Source organism: Mobula hypostoma, chromosome 3, assembly GCF_963921235.1.
Source record: "Mobula hypostoma chromosome 3, sMobHyp1.1, whole genome shotgun sequence".
Classification (NCBI taxonomy): Eukaryota; Metazoa; Chordata; class Chondrichthyes; order Myliobatiformes; family Myliobatidae; genus Mobula; species Mobula hypostoma.
The window spans coordinates 61453884-61470659 of NC_086099.1; the positions used below are offsets into that span (position 1 = coordinate 61453884).

The 16776-nt window shown below is 38.9% G+C and overlaps 1 protein-coding gene across 1 annotated transcript in view; it reads left to right on the plus strand.

The window, feature by feature from the left end:
• The first annotated feature begins 1289 nt into the window (after window positions 1-1289).
• LOC134343699 (uncharacterized) overlaps window positions 1290-16776 on the plus strand; it is a 62203-nt gene continuing 46716 nt past the window's right edge. The window contains exons 1-6 of the mRNA XM_063042454.1: window positions 1290-1353; window positions 1537-1612; window positions 2962-3038; window positions 6063-6171; window positions 9526-9616; window positions 13828-13916. Of these exons, the coding sequence (XP_062898524.1) occupies window positions 1290-1353; window positions 1537-1612; window positions 2962-3038; window positions 6063-6171; window positions 9526-9616; window positions 13828-13916 (506 nt within the window). The remainder of the gene's footprint in view (window positions 1354-1536; window positions 1613-2961; window positions 3039-6062; window positions 6172-9525; window positions 9617-13827; window positions 13917-16776) is intronic.

Below are 16776 nucleotides of genomic sequence, written 5' to 3' on the forward strand. Positions count from 1 at the left end.
TCTGGTATATTCACCATGACAATATTGGTCTGAAATTACTGCTTCTCATAGAACCAAAATACGAATGTTACACTTAAGATCAATATTCATATATGCAACATACCTTGGCTTAATTATTAGTGCAGAAATAATCTATCCTTTTAAAAATATTTACATTTCATCGTAAATATAAAATATCTATTTTGCATATTTGGCTAACAGTGATTTATAATCTATTTCAAACAGATTAATCCCTGTGTCACATGATCTTCATAGTTTAATGTTCTCCATTGTTCACTATAATATCCCTTTGGTCTTGTATTCACCATCTTTTTTGCAAATCAATCTCTTGTCCTTTCTACTTCTCTTCTGATTCTTCATATCTTAGCCCCTACCGTTGACTATATTGTTGACCTGGCATCTTTAACCATGTTTGACTAGAAATTCATGTGACGGCAGGATGTGTTGCATTGGAGAAAAGCCGCAGTGGCATAATTACTGTTAGTTAGTTCATAAACAAGATTATATCACTTGAACAGGTAACAAGCACTCCAGCTAAAACAGTAAGTGCTGGAAACACTTCAGCAGATTGGAAAGCATCTATGGAGAGAGGTATTGAGTCAATGTTTATAGTTAATGAAACTCTAATACATAGGAGAAAATATAGTGAAAAGAGCCGCCTGGATTTAGGTGATTTTCTAACAGAAAGTTGGGCGGAACACTTTCTGTCATGATTCACCCCTGTCCCTTTGACGGAATTACTAAATTGCTTTCTTACAGTAATAGTTAAAGGGTCATTTAGTCAAATAAACATTTAAATTCTATTCAAGATGATCACTGTTTTCTTTTTCTTTATTTCACAATTTGGATTAGCTCACTGTTTATGCAAAAGTGTCCCTGCCTATAAGATTCAAATCATATGTTTCTGTTGCCTGTCTATTTGAGGTTCTGCATTGAACTGGCAGGAGTGCCATGAATGATGAACTGACTGCTGAAGTACATTTACTAAGTTGAAAATGGCAGTATATCTTCTGGAGTTGTTCACTTACTCTTGCTCAGAATTTGCATAAATAGCTTTGCTGGCAAAGTTTTAACAATATTAAAGAAGGTTCACTTTTAAGATTCTTATTTTAATATTGTATCTTTAACAAACAAGATGTTATTGACTTTCCTCTATTTTCATCATAGGCTTCACTATTAAACATACAGTATCTAGGGAAATGAATTTGCCACCTATTTCCAAACAATGGACAGGAAGAAATCCAGCTGAGAATCATTTATCTGGCAAAACCTTGAGAGGGGAGATTAGAATGGATCACAGACCTCATGCCTTGGGGCCAATCAATCAAAACTGTGCAGAAACTTTAAACCAATGTAAGTTAAATTGAAGAGCAGTTGGATCAGAGGAAATTAATGCAGTGGTTATGTTTTACTTTTGTTGACTGTCCTGTAAAATTTGTAGTACATACTCAATTATTAAGGAATGTACCCTTGTGAAACTTCACTGCATAGTATTTTCCATAAAATGCATTTTTCCCTAATTTTCCCTTTGCACAGCTGAAAAACTAACTACTATCGGAAGCCCCAATCAACAGCTGATTGACAAAATATTGGCAAGACGCAGATATGAGTGGTTTGTAAAGAAAGAAGAGCATCATGCACAAAACAGGTCAAAATCATACAGTATTTTTGGGAATATCATGACCACCTCACTATCATATCAGCATACATTGTGTAGAAGCTTAAGATATAAATTAGATTTGAATATGTTTGGATTTAATTAATAATTCAGTTTTTTCTGTTTTTATTAGTTTGTCAAGATTGATATTTGAGTTCATTATAAAATGCATCACCTTTTGATTTTAAATGTAATGAAATCAAAACCTTTTTAGATTATGAGGACACTCAGTCCTCGTTTATTGTCATTTAGAAATACATGCATTAAGAAATGATACAATATTCCTCCAGAGTGATATCACAAAAAAGGACATTAATTGTCATTAATGATTAATTCAATCTTTACCTTATTTTTTCCCTCACAAAATCTTCATTTTCTTTCATAGAATTGCAAACACTTCATTTCCTCTGATTTTTTTTCAGATTTCTTATCATTTTAATAAATGTCATGGCACAGAGTAGAGAAAGCACAAACATTGAGATTGATCCATGGTCTATATAAGAACATAGAACAAAGAACATATAAATCTACAGCACATTACAGGCCCTTCAGCCCACAATGTTGTGCCGACCATGTAACCTACTATGTATTTTGAAAGCCAAAATTTTGTTTTTGAAAAAAAAGTAAATTTATTAGAATTATATTTATTGCTGGGTCAAGAGCTTTATTGTTGTAAAGGCGATTTAAGTGGGCCTTTGGAATTTCTCTTTAAGTTTTTTTTCAGTTAAACAGATAATTCAGTATTTTAATATTAAAGTACAGTTTTCCTATAGAAAATTCTATGAAACCTTTATCTTCATATTACATCCTTAATAAAGATGATCTCAACTAACAATATAGCATATTTATGAATGGTAAAGAGGAGCTACCAATCTGGGTATATGAAGATAATTTCAAAAAAAGGAGCTAGTTCCAAAGCAATGAGGCATACATTGACTGCAAGCTGAATTAAGGGCTGGAAAAAAATGAAGGGTGACCGAGAAAGCAAAATGGTATTGTAAGGTTAATATGCTGGGGAAGGTCTAGAAAATGTGAGCATGGATTTCAAAGTTAATATGCTTAGATTATCCAGGTACAGTAGATTGATTGTTTTTAAAGTAGGATAGCATACATTTGCAAATAAAGTAGTTGCTTTTAAATGGCAAGAGACTGGGTGGTATTAATCTGCAAAAGGGCTAGTACACTAGAAGTCCTCAAATTTCTTTCACAATTTGAGTTTGGAAATTGGATTTAGTACTGCACAAAGCCTGGTGTTACATGAATTAATTTCTCAGGATTGAATTTTTCCCTGTTTTTCTTTCAAGGAAATTGGAGGAATTAAAGGAAAATTTGAAGAAAGAACTTTATGAGCTTCATTTACAGAAGAAACATTTGAAAACAGGTAAAGGGAGTCCGTTCCAAGTTATTTAAAAAAAGTAATTGAAGCTGATCAGGTGCTAGTCCTGCAGTATTTCCATTATTGGTACATCAGTTTCTGAGCACCCAGTATTTTATGGAGATTGTGATTTGTCAGGTGACACATATATTGTTGATGCCATCCAAGAGAGGGTACTAAAAGCATGCAAGTTATGTATGTTCTGACTGATTCGTGTAAAGAGAGGGAAATGAATGAGAAACTAGAAATGAAAAGTTACTTAAACCTGAAATGCAGAACATATCAGCTCTATGAATTCTGAAATTAAAGAGAGTGCTGTAAATGCTCAGCAGATGAGGTAGCATCTGTGGAGAGAAAGGAGCTGAGTTAATGTCACAGAATGATGACCTTCAAACCAGGCAGTTCTGAGATAAATGAGAGATCCAGGTCCAACTTTGTTCCTCTTGAATAGTTCCAATGAGGCCCATCGTAAGTTTGAAGAGCCACATCTTATCTTCCACTTCGGCACGTTGTAGCCATGGGATCTGACACTGAATTAAACCACTTCAGTTAAACTTTAGCTTTATTTGTCACATGTACGGCAAAATATACAGTGAAATGCGTCATTTTGCGTTAACGGTCAATACAATCTGAGGATGTGCTGGGGGCAACCCGAGAGTGTCAGCATGCTTCTGGCAGCAACATAGCACGCCAATAGTCAATAAACCTAACTGTTAGCTGTGCACCTTTGGAATGTGGGAGGAAGCCACAGCACCCAGAGGAAGCCCACGCTCTCATAGGGAGAACTTCAGACTCCTGACAGACAGCAGCAGGAATTGAACAAGGGTTGTTGACACTGTAAAGCGTTAGGCTAACTGCTACACTACCATGCTGGTGTTTCTTGATAACAAGCCTTTCCCGTTTGCGTCAGGACTGGCCACTCTATTATAATGTTATCCACTCACTGTCTCTCACTCCACAAATGTTACTTGATCTTCTCAGTATTTCAAACATTCTCTCGCGCTTCACAATTCCAGCATCTCACAGTTTCAGTATTACTACTTTTCCCCCTCTGTTGTTCCCATTAATCCTCTTCTGTTTACTTTCAAGTATAAGACCATAAGATACAGGAGCAGAATTAGGCCATTTGGCCCTTCGAGTCTGCTCCACCATTTCATCATGGCTGATCCATTTTGTGCTCAGCCCCAATCTACTGTCTTCTCCCTGTATGGCCCGACTAATCAAGAATTTATCAACATCTGCCTTAAATATACCCAATAACTTGCCCTCCAAAGCCACCTGTGGCAACGAATTCCACAGATTCGCCACTCTCTGGCTAAAGAAATTCCTCCTCATCTCCATTCTAAATGGACATCCCTCTATTCTGAGGTGATGTCCTCTGGTCTTAGACTCCTCCACCACAGGAAACATTCTCTCCACACACACTCTGTCAAGGCCTTTCAACATTTGGGAGGTTTCAATGAGATCCTCCCTCATTCTTCTGAATTCCAGTGAGTAGAGGCCCAGAGCCATCATACACTAATCATATGATAGGCCTTTCAATCCTGGAATAATTTTCATGACCCTCCTTTGAACCCTCTATAAAGTCAATACATCCTTACTTAGATAAGGTGCCCAGAACTACTCACAATACTCCAAGTGAGGCCTCAACATTGCCTTCTAAAGCTCCAATTTTACATCCTTGATTTTATATTCTAGATCTCTTGAAATTAATGCTAACATTGCATTTGCCTTCCTCACCATCGACTCAACCTACAAATTAAACTTTCGAGAATCCTGCAGGAAGAATCCCAAGTCCCTTTGCACCTCAGAATTTTGAACTTTCTCTCCATTTCGAAAATTGCCCATGTTTTTATTTTTTCTACAAAAGTGCCTGATTATACATTTCTCGACTCTGTATCCATTTGCCACATTTTTGTGTATTCTCCTAATCTGTCTAAACCCTTCTGCAGCCTCTCTGGTTCCTCAACACTACCTGCCCCTCCACCTATCTTTTTGAAGGCACAAAAACATCAATTCTCTTTTCAAAATCACTGACATATAATGTAAGAAGAAATGGTCCCAGCACAGACCCTTGTGGAGCACCATTAGTCACTGGCAGCCATCCAGAAAAGGCTCTCTTTATTCTCGCTTGTAGCCACCTACCAATCAGCAAACGCTCTATCCATGCTATGTCTTTCCTGTAATATCATCGACTATTAACCTGTTAAGTAGGCCTCATGTGTGATACCTTGTCAAAGGCCTTCTGAAAATCCAAGTACACAACATCCACTGATTCTCCTTTGTCAACCCTGTTTGTTATTTCTACAAAGAATTCCAACACACTTCTCAGGCAAGGTTTTCTCTTAAGGAAACAATGCTGACTACGGCCTATTTTATCATGTGCCTCCAAGTATCCTGAAAGCATATCCTTAACAATCGACTTCCAACGTCTTCCCACCAATGAGGTCTGACTAACTGGCCTAAAATTTCCTTTCTTCTGCCTCTCTCCCTTCTTGAAGAGTGGAGTGATATTTCCAGTTTTCCAGTCCTCTGGATCCATGCCAGAACCCACTGACTTTTGAAAGCTTATTACTAATGCCTCCACTATCTCTTCAGCTACCTCTTTCAGAAGCCTGGAGTGTAGACTATCTGGTGCAGGTGACCTAAACCCTCCTGGACAGTTCTCACAAACAGACCAGCTGTGATGCACAAGCCTTCATCCGCCTCACTTACGTGGCACCAACGCAAACTGTGCCCACTGGACAACTTTAGTCTCCAGTGTCTCATAGGCATTCCTCTGTTTACTCTTGTCTTGCCCCCCCCCTCACCAGTTTAAAGCACCTGTTTCCATTCCTTTCCAGATATGATGAAATATTATTGATCGGAAGTATTTACTCCATTTGTCTCTCTTTACAGATACTGGCTGATATGGTGAATATCTCCAGCATTTTCTATTTTCACATAATTATATTGCGCTCTGTTTTGTTGATACTGGTTTATAAGATAAAGTATTTTAAAAATTTCTCTTTCTCTTCATTTTGTTTACAGAATTTACGATTCCTTCACACACACATGACAATCAGAATGCCCTTCAGGCTCAAATTATTCAGATTAGGAACAAACTCCCAGCCATGGAAGACCGAATTAAAGAGCTAAGGTTTTTGGTTTATTTTTATGTACAAGTGATTTTAGCTTTTCTTCACAATTTAGGTCTTTTTGTTATCCACATTCAAAGGGTATTTTCATCCATGAAAATCTCAGACAGTGCTTCCTAGCATTTATTATAATTTTTGAATATGACCATGAATATTTGTAAAAATAGGTTAGGGTAATTTGCCTTCCTGTTGCTAGGATGATGTACAGTACCTGGTGTTTTAGTGTCTTTCCCTTATTTAGTCATAATGAAACATGGAACTATCTGATTATTTAAGCTAACAAAGTGCTTTATTAAAAATAAGAACTTAGAGATGAGGAAGTATTTCAGTGTAGAACTGGGCAGGGCAGGCAATCCAATTCTCATTCAACTTCACTCGCCCCATCACTGAACTGTTCCCATAATCTACGGACTCACTTTCAAGGACTCTTCACCTCATGTTCTCAGTATTTATTTATTATTATTACTTCTTTTTCCCTCTTCCCTTTTGTGTTTGCAGAGTTTGTTGCTTTTTTTCCCACATTTGTTGTCCTTTATTGATTCTATTGTGTTTCTTATACTTACTGTGATTGCCCCCAAGAAAATGAATCTCAGGGTTGTATATGGTGACATATGTGTACTTTAATAATAAATTTACTTTGAATTCTGTCCAGTTTTACACTAAATATTTGTCATAATATAAAGAGAGCAGTCTGGTCACATAATATATTTTCTGAAGTGGTTCATAAAGTATATAGTTTCTACCACACCTTTTCTTTGGGTTTGTTCTGATCATCACCTTTAGTGACGCATTCTCGGTGAAGGCATAACTTTACACCCAATTAGCATAATCCATCTGTGTTACGTCCCTCCTTTAATAACGAAAGAGGAAAAAAGAACACAAATATCCAAGATAACTGTCCAGTCTGTGTAATTTAGTACAAAGTCCTCCGGTTGCTTGGATCAACAATCGATGGATCTTATAGATCTGGTTTCGTACGTGCTCCTCTATTAGGCTATAACCCATGACTTGATCTGGAATGTGATGTACTGAACTGCATACCAAGACATTGCTGCCTTCTGCAACATCTGCTGTTAGTTTGAAGTGCATCGCATTCTCATTGACCCCTAGCAGAAGTAGGTCTTTGACTTTCCTGTTGTACTTCCTTTTGTCTTCACGTACCCCTTTGCATCGCTGGCTTCCCTTGTGCATAAACAGCCTCTGCATATTGACTTCTAAGTTGCATGACTGAAATAAATGAATGGACTGAAGCAGTTGAAGTAATCCTATGGAGATAAATTTGTATAATTCCTGTCTGGAACCATAAAGTTATAGAGTGATCAAATCATTCAAGCATGTAGCACAGAAATAGGACCTTCAGCCCATCAAGTCCATGCCACTTTTGTATTTATCTACGCATACCATCTCCCCACATAGACCTGTAGCTTTATCTACACATACCATCTCCCCACATAGACCTGTAGCTTTATCTACACATACCATCTCCCCACATAGACCTGTAGCTTTATCTACACATACCATCTCCCCACATAGACCTTTAGCTTTATCTACACGTACCATCTCCCCACGTAGACCTGTAGCTTTATCTACACGTACCATCTCCCCACGTAGATCTGTAGCTTTATCTACACGTACCATCTCCCCACGTAGACCTGTAGCTTTATCTACACATTCCATCTCCCCACGTAGACCTGTAGCTTTATCTACAAATACCATCTCCCCACGTAGACCTGTAGCTTTATCTACACATACCATCTCCCCACGTAGACCTGCAGCTTTATCTGCACATACCATCTCCCCACATAGACCTGTAGCTTTATCAACACATTCCATCTCCCCACGTCGACCTGCAGCTTTATCTACACGTACCATCTCCCCACGTAGATCTGTAGCTTTATCTACACGTACCATCTCCCCACGTAGACCTGTAGCTTTATCTACACATACCATCTCCCCACGTAGACCTGCAGCTTTATCTGCACATACCATCTCCCCACTTAGACCTGTAGCTTTATCTACAAATACCATCTCCCCACGTAGACCTGTAGCTTTATCTACAAATACCATCTCCCCACTTAGACCTGTAGCTTTATCTACAAATACCATCTCCCCACGTAGACCTGCAGCTTTATCTGCACATACCATCTCCCCACATAGACCTGTAGCTTTATCTACACGTACCATCTCCCCACGTAGACCTGCAGCTTTATCTACACGTACCATCTCCCCACATAGACCTGCAGCTTTATCTGCACATACCATCTCCCCACGTAGACCTGTAGCTTTATCTACACATACCATCTCCCCACGTAGACCTGTAGCTTTATCTACAAATACCATCTCCCCATGTAGACCTGTAGCTTTATCTACACATTCCATCTCCCCACATAGACCTGTAGCTTTATCTACACGTACCATCTCCCCACGTCGACCTGCAGCTTTATCTACACGTACCATCTCCCCACGTCGACCTGCAGCTTTATCTACACATACCATCTCCCCACGTAGACCTGTAGCTTTATCTACACATTCCATCTCCCCACATAGACCTGTAGCTTTATCTGCACATACCATCTCCCCACATAGACCTGCAGCTTTATCTACACATACCATCTCCCCACTTAGACCTGCAGCTTTATCTGCACATACCATCTCCCCACGTAGACCTGTAGCTTTATCTACACGTACCATCTCCCCACGTAGACCTGCAGCTTTATCTACACATACCATCTCCCCACATAGACCTGTAGCTTTATCTGCACATACCATCTCCCCACATAGAGCTGCAGCTTTATCTTCACATTCCATCTCCCCACATAGAGCTGCAGCTTTATCTACACATACCATCTCCCCACATAGACCTGTATCCTTCTAAGTCTTGGTGATATACAAGTACTTACCTCGATGTTATTTGCATGTTATAAGACATAGATTATGAGGTAAAGGGACATGTGAAGACAAGAAGGGGTATGACCATAAAGAGAGTGCAATGCATGAATACAAATTTTAAATTTGATCCTTTGAGTACATAGATGCCTGTTCTTGATTTGGGACAGCTGAAGTCTGTGGAGGACAGTGGTTGGGAGAAGAACTGGAAATACGTCAGAGCAATTAGGTTCAGAACTGACAAAAGCATATATAAAGATTTTAGTGGACAATAAGAATAAACAAGGTAAACTATGGGTTATGTTATTAAAGTAGAAGTCTTTGTGCACATAAAATAGATGTTTGCCTTGAAATATAAATTATATTTGTGCTTAATTTTCAGTCTATTTTGTATTTGAAAGAAAATATAGTAGAAATCTTCTAACTTGCATGCATGCATTTGTCAAATGTTTCAGTTGTATTTATTACAGATTGAGAAATACTAAACACTGTGAGAAAAAATTAATTTCATATACTGAAGAGGAAGGAGCAGAACCATATCAGATGAGAAACATCACCATGGTTAGTTCTGAGAGGTTTTTTAGTTCAGCCTGAGGGAAGCAATAATTATTTTAGTGTGTTCTTTTTGATACACAATCATCAATTTGAACACATCCAGATCAAAGACAATACGGAAGAGATGGAGAAAAGATTGTTCTACTTTGCACTACATTATAATGTTAAGTAAGAAATTGAAAAAAAATTGAAGAAGGAGTAAGCCATTTGGATCCTTAAGCCTATGCCACCATTCAAAATGACCATGGCTGATCTGCCCCAGGTCCCATTATCTCTTCTGTACCCAGTTCTCCTTAACCCTCAATCCCTTAGAACCATCGAACCATAGAATACTACAACACAGAAAACAGGCCATTCGGCCCTTCTAATCTGTTCTGAAACATTAATCCGCTAGTCCCATTGACCTGCACCCAGTCCATAACCCTCCAGACCTCTCCCATCCATGTATCTGTCCAATTTGTTCTTAAAACTTAAGGGTGAGCCTGCATTTACCATGTCAGATGGCAGCTTGTTCCACACTCCCATCACCTTCTGAGTGAAGAAGTTCCCCCTAATGTTCCCCCCAAGTCTTTCCCCTTTCACCCTAAAGCCATGTCCTCTCACGTTTATCTCCCCTAATCTAAGTGGAAAGAGCCTATTCACGTTTACTCTGTCTATACCCCTCATAATTTTCTAAACCTCTATCAAATTTCCCCTCATTCTTCTACGCTTCAAGGAATAAAGTCCTAACCTGTTCAATCTTTCCCTGTCACTCAACTCCTGAAGACCCGGCAACATCCTAATAATTCTTTGCACTCTTTCAATCTTACTGATATCCTTCCTATAGTTAGTTGACCCGAACTGTATACAGTACTCCAATTTGGCCTCACCCAATGTCTTATACAACCTCCCCATAACATCCCAACTCCTATACTCAATACTTTGATTTATGAATGCCAGGATGCCAAAAGCCTTCTTTACAACCCTGTCTACCTATGACGCCACTTTCAAGGAATTATGTATCTGAACTCTCAGATCTCTTTGTTCCTCTGCACTCTTCAGTGCCCTACCATTTACTGTGTATGTTCTATCTTGATTTGTCCTTCCAAAATGCAACACCTCACACTTGTCTGCATTAAATTCCATCTGCCATTTTCTGGCCCATTTTTCCTGTTGGTCCAGATCCCTCTGCAAGCTTTGAAAGCCTTCCTTGTTGTCCACAATGCCTCCAATCTTAGTATCATCAGCAAACTTGCTGATCCAATTTACCACATTATTATCTAGATCATTGATGTAGACAACAAACAACAATGGTCCCAGCACAGATCCTTGAGGCACATCACTAGTCACAGGCCTCCAGTCTGAGAAGCAATCATCCACTATCACTCTCTATCTTCTCCCACACAGTCAATTTTGAATCCAGTTTACAACCTCTCCATGGATACCTAGCATCTGGACCTTCTGATCTAACCTCCCATGTGGGACCTTGTCAAATGCCTTACTAAAGTCCATGTAGACAGCATCCACAGCCTTTCCTTCATCTACTTTCTTGGTAACCTGCTCAAAAAACTCTACAAGATTCGTTAAACTCGACCTACCACGCACAAAGCCATGCTGACTATCCTTAATCAGCCCTTGGCTGTCCAAATACTTGTATATCCGATCTCTCATAACACCTTCCAATAATTTACCTACTACTGATGTCAGGCTCACGGGCCTGTAATTACCTGGTTTACTTTTGGAGCCTTTTTTAAACAACGGAATAACATGAGCTGCCCTCCAATCCTCCGGCACCGCACCCGTGGCTAAGGACATTTTAAATATTTCTGCTAGGGCCCCTGCAATTTCTACACTAGTCTCTCTCAAGGTCTGAGGAAATATCATGTCAGACCCGGGGGATTTATCTACCTTTATTCGCTGTAAGGCAGCAAGCACCTCCTCCTCTTTAATCTCTATATGTTCCATGACACTGCTGCTTGTTTCCCTTCCTTCCATATACGCTACGCCAGTTTCCTGAGTAAATACTGATGCAAAGAATTGTTTAAGATCTCCCCCATCTTGTGAGGCTCCACACATAGACGACCACTTTGATCTTCTAGGGGACCAATTTTGTCCCTTACTATCCTTTTACTCTTAATATACTTGCAGAAACCCTTTGGGTTTACCTTCACATTATCTGCCAAAGCAACCTCATGTCTTCTTTTTGCCTTCCTGATTTCCTTCTTTAGTATTTTCTTACATTTTCTAAACTCTGCAAGTACCTCATTTGTCCCTTGTTGCCTATTCCTGCTCTACACCTCTCTCTTTTTCTTAACCAAGATCGCCAATATCCCTTGAAAACCAAGGTTCCCTTTGCCTGTTAGCTTTGCCTTTAATCCTGGCAGGAACATGCAACCCTTACACTCTCAAAATTTTGCCTTTGAACGCCTTCCACATACTGAAAACATCCTTGCCAGAAAACAACTTATCCCAATCTACTCTTGCTAGATCCTTTCTCATTTCCTCCAAATTGGCCCTTCTCCAATTTAAAACCTTAACTTGAGGACCAGACCTATCCTTATCCATAATTAACTTAAACCCTTCCAAAATGTTATTTACTTCCCCACAAAATCTACAAACGTTTGTAGATTCTACACTCCTCTGGGGTATAGAATTCCACTCTCTGCAAGAAGACACTTAAAAAAGTTACATTTTTCCCATTTTCTAAATCAACACTGAAAATACCTAAAATCAGCTGCAAATTATTAAAAGTTACACATAGGTGCTTAGATCTTGACTAAACCAAATTCATAAGGAATCATTACAGCTGGCCGAGAGGGAGATCAAGCTAAATACAAATTCCAACTTCGTATTTAATCTTGTAATACTTGTGACTTGATTAACTAGAAAGCAGAATTGTAAACTGCAGTACAAAAAAAGGTACATTTTTGTTTTATTACAAATATAATATATCAGGTTTTTTTTGGGCTATTAACTTAAATTTGGATCAAAGGTATATTTTTAAAGATTTAGATAATTTGATATATAAATGCATAACTTGGTACCAAATGGCAGATTTATCAGATAAATGGAGTTGACAACTGTTAGAAATTACATTGCACCTTTTGTTTATTATGATCAGTGCTGACAAAATAAAAGCCCTCATTCCACCATGCTGCACAGTTCAACTCACCTTATAGAGCTGCTGAAAGTGATTGTTACACTCTGTAATCTTCTTATTGAATAACTCTATACTTTAAGTTTCTATTAGATACTTTTCTGCATTTTTCTCTTGTGACTTTGGAATACAGAAAAGTATTTCTGAAATTAATTTGTATTTTATCACTGGGTAATAGAAGTAAAACATCTGAGTTTCATAACATGAAGAAAAAGAAATGTAATATGAGGGAATGGAAATATTTTTACTGTCTTGGTCCTTTTGAGACTCATGAGAGAATAATTTGTCTAACAGGCAAGTTCAGTTTTGACATCATTTTGTAACAGTCCCTGAATTATCGGTCACAAGTGGAAAAATTAAAACTTTAGAGAGTATATTTGATGATTATAGTTTCATTACACCATTTAAATTAAATAATGATTTCCATGATTGCACTCTCTGGTGTTAGAAGATAAAGGGAATCCTGTAGCAACTGGAGCTCACAACGTATTATGATAATATATTGGGAAAATATTACTGTATATCATTCAAAATGTTGTCATTCAGGTAATATGTTAAATTGTATCTCTATTTCCGTCTGCCTGTCATTCTGTCTATCTTTCTATTCGTACATCCTTTTTTTGATGGATGTAAATTATGTCATTGAAATTTTGACCAAAGGTTTCCTTTCAGTGACTGAGTTGATACTTATACCTTCATAAACATCATTAGAACAGACTGCCTGTTCACTTGTTAGTTCAATCTTGTATGAAGACTGGCAGTCTAATTTTCCTCCTTTAAAAATTCCTATACATCAGTGCACCCAGAATACCATTTTAAGTCATATGTGCCCTTTCTTTTTCCCCTTCAATTCCATTTATATATGTTGGACAGAATCTCCAGCATTATTAAATTATTATTAATCATAATGTATTTTCATCCAGTTGTATCCGCTTGTATTTAGTGTGATTTGCATTTTGCACAATGGTCTGCATTGAAAGCCCTCATGTTGAGTATAATTGCGACAGACAATAGTGTGACCTATAACTGATACAGCTCAGTAAAATGGCTGTTTGTTATTATGACTAATTGTTTTCATTAGGTTCGCTCGATACTCAATGACATGGTGGAAAATTTGATGGATGATTACATCCAGAAAGTTCCAGACCGAGCAGATTGCTTCTCTGTAGAGTATCCTTTCGTATACTTAAAGTACACTAGTTCATATAAGAATGCTGATTACTTAGTGTTCCAATGTACCAAACCAGTTCTATTAAATGTGAAACTACGATCAGATTTCAGGCATTATTTCTAATGGGAATTATATTTTACTTAATCTAGTGTTCAGACTTCACTAATTTCATGCCTTTCACATTGTGTTTTGCCTTTTCATGATAAAGTTAAATAATATTATGGCTAACTTTGCAGACTTACTTTACATGTGACAGGTAAGTATTGGAAAATATGTCTTATTTGTAAAATTCCTGTATAAAAGGTTCCATGCTTAATGCTTTGCTACATTTTAGTGTGAACCCTCAGTATAGAACGTAGAACATAGAATAGTACAGCACATTACAGGCCCTTCGGCCCACAATGTTGTGCCGACCCTCAAACCCTGCCTCCCATATAACCCCCCACCTTAAATTCCTCCATATGCCTGTCTGGTAGTCTCTTAAACTTCACAAGTGTATCTGCCTCCACCACTGACTCAGGCAGTGCATTCCACGCACTAACCACTCTCTGAGTAAAAAACCTTCCTCTAATATCCCCCTTGAACTTCCCACCCCTTACCTTAAAGCCATGTCCTCTTGTATTGAGCAGTGGTGCCCTGGAGAAGAGGCACTGGCTATCCACTCTATCTATTCCTCTTATTATCTTGTACACCTCTATCATGTCTCCTCTCATGCTCCTTCTCTCCAAAGAGTAAAGCCCTAGCTCCCCTAATCTCTGATCATAATGCATACTCTCTAAACCAGGCAGCATCCTGGTAAATCTCCTCTGTACCCTTTCCATTGCTTCCACATCCTTCCTATAGTGAGGCGACCAGAACTGGACACAGTACTCCAAGTGTGGCCTAACCAGAGTTTTATAGAGCTGCATCATTACATCACGACTCTTAAACTCTATCCCTCGACTTATGAAAGCTAACACCCCATAAGCTTTCTTAACTACCCTATCTACCTGTGAGGCAACTTTCAGGGATCTGTGGACATGTACCCCCAGATCCCTCTGCTCCTCCACACTACCAAGTATCCTGCCATTTACTTTGTACTCTGCCTTGGAGTTTGTCCTTCCAAAGTGTACGTAATGGCGTATCACATAATGGTTATAAAAGATTTACTGCATTAATGAGGAAATCATGAAAGGAAATTGTGGACGTACAGAATGGATTTTATCAGCTGAAATTGAGCTCTTTTGATGCTGGAAGCTGGTAGAAAAATGGTTTGTGGGAACGACTATTTCACTGCCCAACCTCTTTAGTTAGTATAATGTAAAGTAAACATGATGCTATTACAGCTCAGGTCATTCTAGAATTTGGACTTCAATTCCAAGATCATCTGTAAGCAGATTGTATGTTCTCCTTGCGACCGTGTGTGTTTCCCCCAGGCGCATCATTTACTCCCAAAGTACAAAGGCGTACCGGTCAGTAGGTTAATTACTACTACTATGTCGACTCAGGCCTAGGGGGCCGGCATTGGGTCAGGTCAGGTCAGGGCCTTGCCTTGCTACTGGTACCACGTGGCTCAGTACTACCTGTCTCGGGTCGGGTTGTCGGTGACAACCAGCACACCCCCTGGTGCACTCCGGTTAACCAGGGAGGAGGGTGTGTAGGCACCCAGCAGGACTAAAAACAAAACCTGTCAAAGGGCGGATGAACTCTTTGTGAGTCAACGGCCACCTACTGTCTGTGTGAGGAGTGGCGCACCACACAGTCTTTCGTTTCGCTCCTTGTAAGACAAGTAGATTAATTGGTCATTGTAAATTGTCTTGAGACTAGGCTAGTCTTAAATAGGTGGATTTTAGTCGGTGCAGTTCATCATGCCAGAAGAGCCTGTTTGGCCCTGTATTTCTAAATCCTGGATAATCTATAATATCTCTGTGGTGATGGTGCCATCTCTGAGAAAGTAGCAATGCCACGTCTCTGCTTATATGGAATAGACCACAGTTTTTAACCTTGTGTACTGACCCTTGTTTCTTAATCTTTCTCACCCTTTGAGATGACTCACTGTAAGCTTTGATTGCAAAGTTCAAAGTACATTTATTATCAAAATATGTATACTTTATACAACCTTGAGATTCGTCTCCTTACAGACAGCCATGAAACAAAGAACTCCAATAGAACCCAGAGAAACAACAGAAGACCATCAAACACCCAGTGTGCAGAGAGAGAAAAGAAGACAATCATGCAGACAATAAAGCAAAAAAACAGCATTCAAAACTGAGGTTCACAACACCAGGCATCTCTGCAACCATAGACGCCGATTCAGACAATCTTAGTCCAGCACAGAGTCGGACAAACCCTGGGGAGCAACCAGCCCGTCTCTCACCTTTGCTTCTTCGTGCGTTCTAAGTGAAAATGAACCTTTATTGCAGTAGGCATTTTGGAGAAACAGGACAAAAGCAGACAGTAGAAATGTTTACAAAATGAAGTATACAACAAAGACAATACATCCACTGTATATACAAACTAAGGTTTAAAGGGAGAGGATGTTGAAAAACACTACTAAAAAGAACATAAAAAAAACTTTGGGGCAAGATGAATTGTCTATTTCCCACTAAAGGTGCTGCCTGACCTGCTGAGTTCACTAGCACCTTGTCTGTTGTTGAAGATTCTTGGGTTTCCAGAATGGCAGAAAACTTTAGGGAAGGAATTCCATGACCAGGAATTCAGACAGCTGAATGCACAACTACTAGATATGCAGTGACTGAGGATGCAGAATTGGCAGAGAAAATGTCGGATACATGATTAAAGCGATAATGGGGGTAAAGTGGTGGTTTACTTAGCTTGTCTGCTGTTTGTTATCTTCATCACACTCTATTCCAAGGGAAT